The sequence below is a fragment of the Cetorhinus maximus genome, chromosome 1 (genome assembly GCF_964194155.1).
Source record: "Cetorhinus maximus chromosome 1, sCetMax3.hap1.1, whole genome shotgun sequence".
Classification (NCBI taxonomy): Eukaryota; Metazoa; Chordata; class Chondrichthyes; order Lamniformes; family Cetorhinidae; genus Cetorhinus; species Cetorhinus maximus.
In genome coordinates, this window is record NC_135879.1 from 102,442,972 (window position 1) to 102,456,593 (window position 13,622).

General features: G+C 44.2%; 2 protein-coding genes across 23 annotated transcripts in view; one reads left to right on the top strand and one right to left on the bottom strand.

Moving 5' to 3' along the window:
* Nucleotides 1–919: 919 nt before the first annotated feature.
* On the bottom strand, nt 920–5,915 carry hs3st1 (heparan sulfate (glucosamine) 3-O-sulfotransferase 1). 2 transcript variants are annotated; one of them, XM_078544818.1, is made up of 2 exons: nt 5,771–5,915; nt 920–2,781 (listed from the first exon to the last, which is right to left on the bottom strand). In XM_078544818.1, exon 2 carries the CDS (start codon nt 2,661–2,663, stop codon nt 1,716–1,718), a length of 948 nt encoding a protein of 315 aa, XP_078400944.1. In that variant the 5' UTR covers nt 2,664–2,781; nt 5,771–5,915; the 3' UTR covers nt 920–1,715. The 2 variants fall into 2 exon arrangements, with proteins under 2 accessions (XP_078400944.1, XP_078400939.1); XM_078544813.1 differs by lacking the exon at nt 5,771–5,915 and adding an exon at nt 3,919–3,959.
* The window catches only part of LOC144682414 (uncharacterized), a 96,029-nt gene continuing 87,079 nt past the window's right edge, over nt 4,673–13,622 (top strand). For 9 of the 21 annotated variants that reach the window (XR_013577032.1, XR_013577026.1, XR_013577030.1 and 6 more), the window contains exon 1: nt 6,204–6,338. Coding sequence is in view for 2 of the 21 variants with exons in the window: in XM_078544827.1 (XP_078400953.1) it covers nt 6,247–6,252 (6 nt within the window). In the remaining 19 variants the exon portion in view is untranslated. The other 12 variants (XR_013577027.1, XR_013577029.1, XR_013577034.1 and 9 more) reach the window with 8 other exon arrangements.

The window sequence follows — 13,622 nt, forward strand, 5'->3', positions numbered from 1 at the left end:
CAAGTGAAAGGCTGCTTCACTTGAAAGGAGTATTTGGGCCCTTGAAACAAACGGGGTTAAGATCAAGCCCCCCATCTTAACTCTGTGCATAGGAATGGGTTTTGAGTGAGTTGAAATCCCACCCAGGAGTTCAAATCATGGCATGACAGCTGGGGAATTTAAATTCAGTTAATAAATCTGGAATAAGAAATCTATTATCAATAATAATAATAATACTGTAGCTACTGGACTATGGCGAAAAAGTAAATCTAATTCATCACTATCCTTTAGGGATGGAAATTTGCCGTCTTTAGCCAGTGTAACCTCTAGACCCACAACAATGTGGTTGACTCTCAAATGGCTTAGCAGGCTACCGGGGTAAAGACCATATAGAATAGGCAATAAATACCGGTCTTGCCAGCGACACCCACATCCCACAATGAATGCTCGAATGCCTGTCTCGGTGCCTCTTGCCAGTCCTCGCCATTAACTGACAGTCCAGCTCTCATGCTCAAGTCAAGTTCCCTTAGGGTTTCTGTGCTATTTGGTCACGGAAGAGTGAACATATTGCAACAAGGTGGTGATGTGTCAACAGGAGTCTATGAGATGTGGGGGATGGAGTGGATGGGGACTCTAATTAATGCTGGCTCCTAAAGCTGAAGGTATTGGTCATTTTCTCAGGTGAAAGTTGTTAGTTTAAAGATAGGACTGGATTAAACAAAAGCTTAGGGTTGTGGGGGCTGGGGAGCTTTATACTTGGGTAATGGCTTATGTTTTAGCGTTTCCCAAAAGCTATCATTGGATGAAAAATATTCACTACGGCAGTCATGGTGATTCCAAATTCTGGTTTACTTCAGATTTACTTCTGTTCCAATTGAAATTGGATTGCAAATGACGAGTATAACATGGTATAAGGTAAATAAAAGATGAGATCTCCATGTTAAAAACATTGTTGCTTTATTTCATAGCTTACGGTCTGGTTAGTACAATATTAGCGGAAAAATCCGTACTTTACAAAAAAAATGACAGTATCCAGAACAAGTTTGCATGGATACCCAATACAAAAAATTCATACTTACCGCGCCCTCCCGCGGAAATAAATAAAAGTAAATTAAAACTGAAATACTGTGGGAACTAGTAGCAAATATAGAAATGGCGCGCTCAGTTTAATGGAATACACATCAAACTCCCGCCATCCGCTCAGAACCTGTTATTGTCCAGTTGTGGGAAGTGCTTAATGCCACGAACAATAGCAGCGTTTGTGCAACATCTTGTGAATAACATAACCCCAGCAAAATATTGCACTCTTTGGAGAAAAGAATATTTTCTTGCAAAGTATAAAGGAGAATCATAGAGATATATATGGAGTTCCAACATTAAACGACATGGTCCCGGCCTTTGCGAAACGCATATTGGATCATACTGTTTCCACACCCGCCCCCAGCCCGCCCAAAGTCCATTAAACACCATCTTATCTCTTTGTAGCAGTTCTGTTACATCGCTAATGAAAGAAATAGAACTTACATCGATCGGGAAGTTGAGCTTTACAGCATCGTTGCGACAATGTAGAAAAATATAACTAGCTCTGGATAAAGATTGGTCTACTTGTAATATTGTATAGTTACTCGTTCTAAGGAAATCCACTTAAATTACTATTTCAGTATAGTTTTGTACATTGTATATAATAGATTTTAGAAAAAAGGAGCCTCAGTTGCATTCTGCACACACACATTCATTTAATGCCAATCGAATGTTCTGCCAACCAAGTCGAAGAATTTGCGGTTTGGTTCATTGAAGAAGCCGTGTAATTTGTTGAGTACAGCGGAGTCTACTTGCGGATGTGTTCTCCCCTTAGACTCGTGCAAGCACCTCTCCCTCCCGCCATCTCGGAGGCAGTAAAATCCTTTTGTTTTGTTGAAGTAAAAATTGGACCGGTTAATCCGCGGCGAGAGCCTCAGGAATTTCTCCACTTTTTCCATTTCTGGAAAGGGGTCCCTGATCAATTTGTCACCGTCCACAATGTGTATTTGGCTGAGGGGGAAATACCTCAGCCAGTTTTGCATATGGGTATAATACAAGCTGCGATTGATCGCCTTGTAGTCAACATTGATCTGGCCATCTCGAACGAGCAGCTCCTCGACCGACTGGAACGGTTTGTGTTTTTGCATTCTGTTAAATAATACCTGAGTATAGTCCGATATGACTCTCTCCGTTGGGTCCCGCAGGATTAAAAGGAGGCGAATAGTTTGGTTCATGTGGTAGATTCTTTCAGGCACTTTGTGTGAAGTGAAGTAGGCCGGTGTCTTTTCGACCGTGGTCTGGTGGGGGTACGAGAGTGGCATCTGGCGGCTGTACCACTGAAGACCCTTCTCGTAATTCCCTTCCCAATCGAAGAAATGGATTTCACTCTCCGCCGCCCTGACCTCCGGGTGGAGGTTCAGCATCTCCAGCAGAGCCCGAGTGCCACCTTTCCTCACGCCGATGATGATGGTGTGAGGGAGCCGCTGGATGGTACCGTTCGGAAAGACGGCGGGCCGGAAGATGTCGTGGCTGGAAAGGTTGTTTTGCAACAAGTAACGCAGGGCGTGAGGCGGGGGCACGCGGTTCAGGTGAAAAGCCGGCCTGGAGGGCACAACCACCGGATGGAGCAGGAAGAGGAATAGCCCCAGAAACAATGTAGCCATAACGGAAGACTTCAGTCTGGAATTGTTAAACCAGCGGAGGGAGTACGGGGTAAACTCCACATGGAAATGCACAGGAACTCTTCGGAGGATACTGAGATTCTTCTGGGACCTGCACCCGCTGAGGAGAGAAAGAACAGTGTGTTTACATGGGTCTTGTCAATAGAATTCGTTTTAACGCCTGAAAATCATTTTGCCTGAACGAAACTAGTATTTGTTCACATCTATGTTTACGTCCTTCACAACCTATCGACTTGCATTATCCAGAACGGACGATGTAACTTATTATACATCCCCATTGTGTCATTCAATAGAGAGGCAAATGCCAGGCTCCTGAATGTGTGACTTACAAAGAAAACTAATGTGAGATAAAACAGAATTGCTGGAGGTATACAATGCACCGATTCGCTTCCGTGGAGGGAAAGTCAAACCACTGTAACAACAAATAGGGCTTTAGGGGGTAAGAGCCAACCTCAGAACTGAAAGCTGGCCTGGCCCCGCTCGGCACTGGGACACAGGCGAGCATTCCCAGCATTCTGCCCGCCCCTGATATTCCCAAAGTGGGAAACATGTTTTGGCTAAGATAAATGAACCAAGAACTGCTTGCTCATGGAATTGAATATCAGCGTTTCTCCAGAATATGTTCTGGAGCCCTAAAGCCCAATTTGTTGTTACAGTGGTTTGAAGTTAAGATTTAATCCTGCTCAACAGACTAGTGTTCCGACAAGAGACAATCTTTATTTTTGGGAGGGTGAGGGAGGCGGTTTAGGGAACAGAAGCGACCGACATGAAAGATGTGCTAGGTGCATGTCTCTTTTTTTTGGGCTTTAACCGAATTAATTTCTATTGAAAGAAACAACTGTTTGAAAAGAGAAACCCATCGAGTGTAATAACATCCACTCTGAGCTACATCTACACAGCCCACTGCACTCCCGGAGCACAGCGCCCACCAGAAAATCCTCAGGATTTGCTTTTGTTTCACACGAATAAGGGGGTCCGTTTCCCCAATCACTGCTTTTGTTTTTTTTTAATAAAATTCCCTTTCATCCAGTGTAATTTTTATGCGGCGCGGTAGAACGTCAGTGAATGATGAATGGGCGATTCTGGCTTTTTGAACTGGCTAACAGCGTCTGAATACGGCGCTGTCTGCTGCCATTTCCACTCGTTAATTAGCCCACAAGCGGAGAATTCCCAAAACGTTGAGGGTCGACCCAAAAGCAAGGCAAAGCACAAGGGGAGGAATGGGCTGCTGACCAACCTCTTCAGAGTCTCGCTAATATACATCTGCCTTCAGCCGTGCTGAAGTCGAGGCTAGCGATCCATTGTGAGCCCAAATGCGGAATGTAACAACATGCCACACTGAAAGCTTTATAAAGTCTTCTGCACGCCAGCGGCCGCGCAATACACGTGGGACTTCAAAACAGCAAGATCGTGTGGGAACGGCAGCACAGTAGCCTCGGTGCGGCAGAGGGGAGAGCGGAGCTAAATCTCCAGGAAGTAAAGCATTAGTTGCAATAGAAGTGTCTCTGACTGGTAAACAAAAGTCGGCTCTGAAGAGTGGCCTGCGATTGGATGAATGGCGACGAGTTGAGAAGGGATGGAGGGGGGAGGCCCTCTGACAGAAATACATTTGACTGTAGTCACAGGGCATTTGTGTTAAACATGGGTCTTAGAATATACCAATGAGCACTCCCATGTCAGAAAGAGGTCAATGCACTTCATTTTACCTGGGTATTTACGAGTGAAAATGCAACACCATCGACTGAAGAGTCTTAAAAATAGAATTTCAATAAGTTGACTATATCTCAGACTTTCTTTGTGTACAGTTGAATGGGTGGATAGCAGGGGTTCGATCTCAATCGGCGCTCAATACAGTAATCCGAGCAAGTCTATCCTCAGACTAGCAACTGAGTACAGCGCTTCACAAATCTATAGTCATAGCCCGTGCAGTGCTGGCTGTGGCCAATGAAAGGACACCGCCGTGTTTCCGTCGCGATTTCACTTCCATTTCTGAAATTGACAAGACCGAGATGGCAGCTGATCCGTCTTCTCGGTCCTGCCAAGTGATTTTAATCCGCCAGAGTCTGATAGACTAAAAGTGAAACGAGCTTCGGCAGCTCCATCAGCCTGTAACAGTCGCAAGTCCATAATAACAGAAACCACAATTGGACAATCTTACCCAAAGAGGAAAGAGATTGACTGGTTTGCGAAGCTTGCTGCTGGTACGGTATTCAGGCGTGGGAGATCACGTACCAAAGTAACTTCAAGCCCCAAAACGAGAATAAGGACGATGTGCAGCGGATTTATTCTTAAACTGATCAAGGCAAGTTACCCTGCCTCAAGTTAAGGGTACCATGCATCAAGCCGAATGTAAGTAGCTTAAGGTTTAAGATACTGTGAAGACTCCTCTTTAAAACCTCTGCATTTATGCCAACTGAACTGGATGAATGCAACCTGACACCGCGATTATATACTTCAGAAGAGTCAAAGTCCAGAAATCCTAAACAAATTGATCAGTATTCGCACTGTAAAATAACACAGTGACCCGCACTGCCAAGTTGAAAGATACGACTCTTAAAATTTGGACATTATTTTAGAAACTTGCCTATGGCGAGACACCTTTAAAACAGCGAGTTCGAAGAAAGAGGGTCGCGGGCGACACAATAACATTTATCCTGTTTGCGAACGCATTTGTCAAGTATTTCCAGTTTATTATTTTAGATAATTATAGACATCGCTTCAATACGCGGCAGGTCTAGCCGCGGTTTAACTTTGGTGCAAAAATGTTACTTCAGACTTCAAATGGTTAAAAAAAATCGATAAAATTGCAATTAACCAAAAAAAAAGTGGCTCTGTATTTTCGGTTCAAAAAGTTTGAAACTGGACTGTTTAAAAGTGGCGTCCCAAAGCGCAAAATAACATTTAAAAAAAAGATAAAGCATATTGCTATCCAGCAACACTTGCACTTTGCAAAGCATGATAAAGGCAAACTCAGAACAATTCGCACCATCTGCTCCTTTTTTAAAGGTCAAAATATGCAACGCCTTCAAAAAAAAAGAGAAAAATCACAAACGAGAGAAAGAAAGTACACAATTCAGTTCCAACATTACCTGTGACACAAGTCTGCTTTACGAGCCACGATTCAAAAGCGAGTCGCGCATACCAGAGAGCGGTAAGTCCTTCCCTTGTCAGCTGCTGCTCTTCCCCGCAAGCTGAGTTTGTTGTGAGAATCAACCCTACTGTTGATTATTTCTCTCTCTCTCTCTCTCTCTCCCTCAGAGGGTTGGAGCTACGCGATCACCTTCAGTCTCTCTCATGCACCCAGGCACAACTGGAACATACACTGGAACCGCTCGCTGTAAAGACAGTCCGGGATCTGGCCGCACGAGTCACACTGACAACAGCGTTTGTGCTCTGCGCATTGGCGAATCTGAGCCTCGCACCCTGTGTTAGACCCGCCCGTGCGTTTCCATTGACGCTCCCCTTTGCGTGACGAGGTGCTCCCCCGGCGCTGCTCTACCTCGCACTTACTCTCACTTACTCATCCGCCGCTGTTCTTGTGACTGGGCCAAGTGACTTCCTGCGAATGCACGTAATTCCGATTTCCAGATAAGTGAAGGTGGAAGGGCGGAATCGGAGGGCGCTTCTTGGCTGTGGTGCTTTGTTTCAGTTTGCAGGGTAGGATTCATAATCCACGGGAGACAATTCCTCAAGCCCCAACTCTGCGGTTGAAGGCACTTCCTTGGTAGTTTCATTTGCTGCAGCTAAGAGCGCAGTCGTTCTGCACAGTTGTTCAATTCTGCAAGTCTTGTTTTTTTTGGAACGTAACTTTATTTTTAAGGAGGCTGGAGGGGTTATGGTTTTATTATTCCTGCTGTCCCGAAAGAGACTGGGAGTACAGTTCCAAGCGTGTTGGTCACCTTTCCGTGCCTCACTACTTAACCAGATATCCGCCTCGATCTGTGCTAGCTGAACATTCGCTCATGGGGTGCATCACACCTTCAGTCTCCATGCTGTCTGCTCACATGAGCATTCCCCGTTAGAGGTCGAATGAATAGAAGTTAGAAACAGGGCCCTGGCTGCTTGTTAACCTTCTGAGAGCAGGTATGCGGAGGGCAATCATAAAACCCGTCCCATGGATTGAAACTGGGACGTTCCTGCTCTGTAGGACTCAGGGTCAGACAACAAGCTGTATTTATTCATCAGACTGTCAATGTCTACAGACATGATGCTTTCTGGCCAAGGCAAAGCTGTTTCAGGTACGCAGTTAGGCAAAGTGGTACTACAGGCATGCTCTGACTCCAGAGCAAAACTAAATCCAAGGAGTGTGAAACCCCCTCCCTTGCAAATTATCTCACATGATTTAGGCTTGGCAATGGGTGAAGTATAACTCCTAAGAGATCTGAATCCAGTTTTATAAAGTGCTGAAGCAGTCCGTTTAAGCTCTAGGCACTTCATGAACTCTCTGCGGAGTCTTTTTCATGTTATTAGTGACAGATGCTCCCGCCCATTTATCCCGGCATTAACACAATAGTTTGAAGGGGCAGGTGGTCTCCACATTCATGGAAGCATGAATATGGAAGGTTCTTTCCTGCTGGACAGAATCTATTTTGAAGGCAGGTGCTGCTCTTGGTTTCATTCAGCTCCTTTTGGCTGTATTTCACATAAGAACGTAACACTTAGGAGCAGGAGTAGGCAATTCGGCCCCTCGAACCTGCTCCACCATTCAATAAAGTTATGGCTGATCATCTACCCCATCTCCGCCTTCCTGCACGACCCAATATCCCTTCATTCTCTTAGTATCAAAACATCTCTCAATCTCTCATGAATATGCTCAATGACTGAACATCCATAGATCTCTGGGATAGAGAATTCCAAATACGCACAAGCTGTTGCATGAAGAAATGTCTCTTCATGTCAGTTATAAACGACAGACCACTTATTCGAGACTATAACCCTAGATCTAGACATGCCAGCCAGGAAAAACATCCCCTCAGCATTCATCCTGTCAAGGCCCTTAAGGTTTTCAAATGTTTCAATGAGATCACATCTCATTTTTCTAAACTCTACAGGATAAATGCCCAGTCTACTGAATGTCTCTATTCATCCCAGGAATCAGTCTTTTGAACTATTGTTGCATTTCTTCTAGGGAAGTACGTATTTCCTCAGGTAAGGAGACATGCTACAGCTACTGGTCATAGAAGTGCAGTATAAGTGAAAGTAATGATTCCCATAATGTTTGAAACTGAATGTAAGAGGGTAAACCTCAAAAGTAACATTGAGGATTGACCTCTATGTAGCCATGTTGTTGAGGGATTTAGAGGTGTTATGAGCTGTTTTTATATTGTACTTTGTGCTGTGCTGTGGTCACCAACTCCCTTGCACAATGGTCTTGTGCAGTCAGCAGAAACGCAGAAGTAAACTTGTTAGAGTGCCAAGATACTGGCCTGTAAGTTGCAGTTTAAAATGGACTGCTGCTTTATGAGATCTGCCTGCGAATCAGCAGCACTAGCAGAATACTAGAGCAATACATAAGCAGCTAGAAACCACAAAGTGATCTTCACATCATTTATTCCATCAGGATGAGATGGCCCAGGAATGATGATATGGGACTAGCACATCAGTGGTTGTGATTTCCAATCACATCATTGTAAATTGTGAAACTAAAAAAAATAAAATTTGACAATTTGTGGCTCATTGCCAGAAAGTGAGCATTGAAAATACTGATCTGCTGTTAAAATATGTCCTTCATGGTAGGGACACTGTCACTCCTACCTGGTCTGACCTACATGTGACTCAAGTCCCACACTCACGGCAATTAGGAATGTGGGACAAATACTGGCTTCCCAATGTTGCTGACATTACAAGATCAAAAAGAAAATCTTGAAACAAGATTACAGCCTTGAAATAATTTCAGGATATACATCTGTCAATGATCATCAATGTGAGAGATATCAGTATTATTATCCATTTTGGGAACTTTCATCAAACACTTTGTGTAATGGGTTAACATAATATACTTTCACCACTGAATCTGAGTTTTAATACAACTCACACTGATCAGATGACAACCTCTCCTATCTACTGGAACATTATAACTGAAACCATGTATGACTGGAATGAATATTTGATAGTCTTAACTTGGTTTCTAATGGGCATAGCCTCATGGTTAAACACTTGCTATATTTTTGCTACAAATTGGCCCCATTAACAATGCTGTTTGCAGAAAGTCATAAGGATGGTCAGTGTGGGAAATGGAAAAGTTCACACTGGTGCAGTAGAGGCTGCTGCTCTGAGAATTGTATTGAGAAAGATTTTGAGAAGATTTCTACCATGGTTTATGTGTAATGAAAGTGCAAATCCATTTATCAAAAATAATTTAGTTTTGCCAAATGGCGCATGATGAAAATCTCTCATTTTTAGACCTGTGCTATAGCTGATTTAGGATTGCATAGACTGAGGGACAGAAGTTGAAGAATGCTGCATCTCCCAGCACTGAGGACTGGCCTGGAGAAAAACAGTGTCACCAAAAAATTAGCATCAATCTGCAGTGAGTTACTATGAAATGAATTCTTGTAATTCCAAGTACAATATTTTAGCATGGATATCACTGCATATCTATTGAATGGAGCATCACAGTAGTTAATGTTATTAATTAAAACTGCCTTTGGTGGAGAGAGGGTGTGATTTCCAGAAGCAACTGGTCAGATTTAGTTTTTTGTAGTTAAAACGTAATATTGCAGAGCAGGGGAAGTCTTCCTGCACATTTGATGATGACTTAGAGCTTGATGCTGCCATAATCAAAATATACCCTATCCCTCAGCACTAATATCCTTGACCTTGATGAGCCCAAACATCGCAGTGAAATACTAAAAGTGATTTAGAATCAAATATGGGTTGGAGGAGTGACAAAGGACAAAATTTGTCCCTGTGGTTAAGATGACATTAAATCTTTAGTTTGTCATTTTTGCTTTAAGGTGCTGTTAGCAAGATTCATGCTTTGCAGTCACTACCACCTCCTGCCCTTAGATGATACACAGTAGCTGTTATTTCCCAGCAATGGGCTGTACATTGTAATTCACTAAACCCATCGTGATGCCATCGCTATGATTAATCCTTTAGTTATGGCATCATCAGACTGTGACCTAAAAGTAGTTGTCCATCTCAGGTTGGGGTGGGGGGGGGTGGTGGGTGGGGGGGGGGGGGGGGGGGGGGGGGGGGGGGAGATATGAAATAGAATAAGAATGTTTTCCCAGATTTCCCATTATTTATAAGAAGTAATGGTTGCATAGGAATGATTTCAGCAAATTCAGTCATCAGTTCCCTTCCAGAATTATTGTATAGCAACAACTAGCATTCAATCCACACAACGCCTCCACCTGTAATATAAAACAGATGGTGGGGTGCTATGGAGCACCACAAAGTGAGAGGCAGAAAACAGGAGTTCATGTCTCTGATTCTTCACATGAGGAGTTCTCAGTTTCTGCTGCATCATAACATCAGGCACTGAGCAGCTCGGAAGAGGAATCGGGAGGCAAAGCAGCAGGGTTATTCTTGCCCACCCAATGGCAAGTCAGCATGTCTCCTGGTCTAGCGATAGGTCTGCTGCTCATCCTCTGGGCAAGAAAATATTTCCTCTCAGGAACAACAAACACAACAACTTACATTTAGATAGGGCCTTTAACATAGTAAAATGTCTTAAGGTGCTTACGCCGAGCCACATAAGGGGATTAGGGCAGATGACCAAAAGCTTGGTGACAAAGGTAGGTTTCAAACAGCATCTTAAAGGAGGGAAGGGAGGCAGAGAAGCAGAGAGGTGTATGAGTGGATTCCAGAGCATAGGGCCTTGGCAGCTGAAGGCATAATCATCGGTAGTAGAGTGATTTAAATTGGGAATATTCTGGAGGCCAAAGTTGGAGAAGTGCAGGTATCTCAGATATTTGTAGGGCTGGAGGAAATTAGAGATAGGGAGGAGCAAGGATATAGTGAGATTTGAAAATAAGAATAGGAATTTTACAATTGAGGTACTGCTTAACTGGGAGCCACTGTAGGTCAGGGAGCACAGGGCGATGGGCGAATGGGACTTGGTGAAAGCTAAGATATGAGCAGCAGAGTTTTGGATGTCCTTAAGTTTAAGGAGAATGTGGGAAAAAATCAGGAGCATTGCTCAAGTCTAGAGGGAACAAAATGGGTGAGGGTTTCAACAGTAGATGAACTGAGGCAAGGTGGAGTCGGGCGATATTAAGGAGATGGAAATATGTGATCTTAGTGACTATATGGATAAACTCGGGGTCAAATAGGACAAAAATGTTGCACATCATTGGTTCAGCCTGAGATAGTGGCCGCGGAGAAGTTTTGTGTCAGTGGCAAGGGAACAGAATTTGTGGCAGGGGACCCAACACAAATGTCTTTGGTCTTCCTAGTATTTAGTTGGAGAATTGCTGTTCACCTTGTACTGGGTATCGGATAAGCAGTCTGATATTTTAGAGACAGTGGATGTGAGGCGGTGGGGTAGAGGCTGGTGTCATCAGCTTGCATATGGAAACTGACACTGTTTTTGGATGATGTTGCCAAGGGGCAGCATATAGATGAGAATGGGAAGGGATCAAGGATAGATCTATTTATTTTGTTAAATAGGAATTTAAATCAAACATATTATGCTATAGTTTTGAAGTCTTGCAGAATAAGTCTTCCGTACTCTGTATTCTCTCATACCACATAATAGTGATAATAGCAATACCACATAATTAATACATAAATCACTTTTAGATTGAGTAATGTCGTAGGCCCAACCATTTTCAGTTACTTCATCAATGATTTTCTCTCTATCATAAGACCAGAAGTAGGGATGTTAGCTGGTGATTTCACTGTGTTGAGTACCATTTGCAAATCCTCAGATATTGAAGCAGTCTGTGCCTGCCTACAGCAAAATCTGGCCAACATTCAGGCTTGGGCTGATAATTGGCATGTAGCATTTGCACGACACAAGTGCCAGGCAATAGCCACCTCCAACAAAAAAGCATCTATTTCCACTTACGTTCCACAATATTACCATTGCTGAATCCCCCACCATCAATATCCTAGAGGTTACTATTGACCAGAAACTGAACTGGACCAGCCATATAAATACTGTGACTACAAGAACAGGTCAGAGGCTGGGAATTCTGTGGTAAATAACTCACCTCCTGACTGCCAAAACCTGTTCACCATCTACAAGCCACAAATCAGTAGTGTGATGGAATATTCCCCACTAGCCTAGATGCATGTGGCTCCAACACCACTCAGGAATGTAGCCTGCTTAACTGGCACCTCCTCCACCACCTTAGCTTTCACTCTCTCCATCATTGGTACACAGTGGCAGCAGTGTGTACCATCTACAAGATACACTGCATCAATTCACCAAGCCTCCTTCAACAGGACTTTCCAAACCCATGACCTCTGTCACCTAAAAGGACAAAGGACAGCAGACACTAGGGAATGCCATCACCTGTAAGTTCCCCTTCAAGCCACACACATCTTCACTCAGAACTATATCACCATTCCTTCACTGTTGCTGGAACTCACTTCCTAACAGCACTGTGGGTGTACGTTCACTAGATGGACCATAGCGGTTCAAGAAGGCGGCTCACTATTACTTTCACAAGGACACTTAGGAATGGGCAACAAATGTTGGGCTTGTCAGTGACACATCCCATGAACAAAGAATCAAAAATAATGATTTCTGAAGATAGACTGTCCACCAATATCCATTACAAGCCTACCAACTCCCACAGCTACCTCGACTATAACTGTTCAACCCCGCTTCCTGTAAGGACTCCATCCTATTCTCTCAGTTCCTTCGCCTCCGTCGCATCTGTTCTGATGATGCCACTTTCAAAAACAGTTCCTCTGACATGTATTCCTTCTTCCTTAAACGAGGTTTTCCACCCACGATGGTTGACAGGGCCCTCAACCGTATCCGGCCCGTCTCCTGTGCATCCGCCCTCACACCTTCCTCTCCCTCCCAGAAACATGATAGGGTCCCCCTTGTCCTCACTTATCGCCCTACCAGCCTCCGCATTCAAACAATCATCCTCCGCCATTTCCGCCAACTCCAGCATGATGCCACCATCAAACACATCTTCCCTTCACCTCCCCCGGCGGCATTCCGCAGGGATCGTTCCCTCCGAGACACCCTGGTCCACTCCTCCATCACCCCCTACACCTCAACCCCCTCCCACGGCACCTTCCCATGCAACCGCAGAAGGTGCAACACCTGCCCCTTCACTTCCCCTCTCCTCACCGTCCAAGGGCCCAAACACTCCTTTCAAGTGAAGCAGCATTTCACTTGCACTTCCCTCAATTTAGTCTACTGCATTCGTTGCTCCCAATGCGGTTTCCTCTACATTGGAGAGACCAAACGCAGACTGGGTGACCGCTTTGCAGAACACCTTCGGTCTGTCTGCAAGCATAAGCCAGACCTCCCTGTTGCTTGCCATTTCAACATTCCACCCTGCTCTCATGCCCATATGTCTGTCCTTGGCCTGCTGCATTGCTTCAGTGAAGCTCAACGCAATCTGGAGGAACAGCACCCCATCTTCCGACTTGGCACTTTACAGCCTTCCGGGCTGAATATTGAGTTCAACAATTTTAGATCATGATTTCTCTCCTCCATCTCCATCCCCTTTTTGATCCCTCCCTTTTTTTTCCAATAATTTATATAGATTTTTCTTTTCCCACCTATTTCCATTATTTTAAAAGTATTTCCATCCATTGTTTTATCTATACCTTTTAGCCTATTTCAATTCCTTCACCCCACCCCCACTAGGGCTATCTGTACCTTGCGTGTCCTGCTTTCTACCCTTAATTAGCACATTCCTTAGATAATATCACCACCTTCAACACCTCTTTGTCCCTTTGTCTATGACATCTTTTGGTTATCTCTACCTATCACTGGCCCTCTATCCAGCTCTACCCTCCCCT

Bases quoted from the DNA above. Each gene is read 5' to 3' on its own strand.
- hs3st1 (XM_078544813.1), bottom strand. From the start codon at position 3,944: ATGTATATTAGCGAGACTCTGAAGAG. The intron at 2,782-3,918 runs GTTGGTCAGCAG...TTCTCTCCTCAG, and splicing joins ATTAGCGAGACTCTGAAGAG to CGGGTGCAGGTCCCAGAAGA.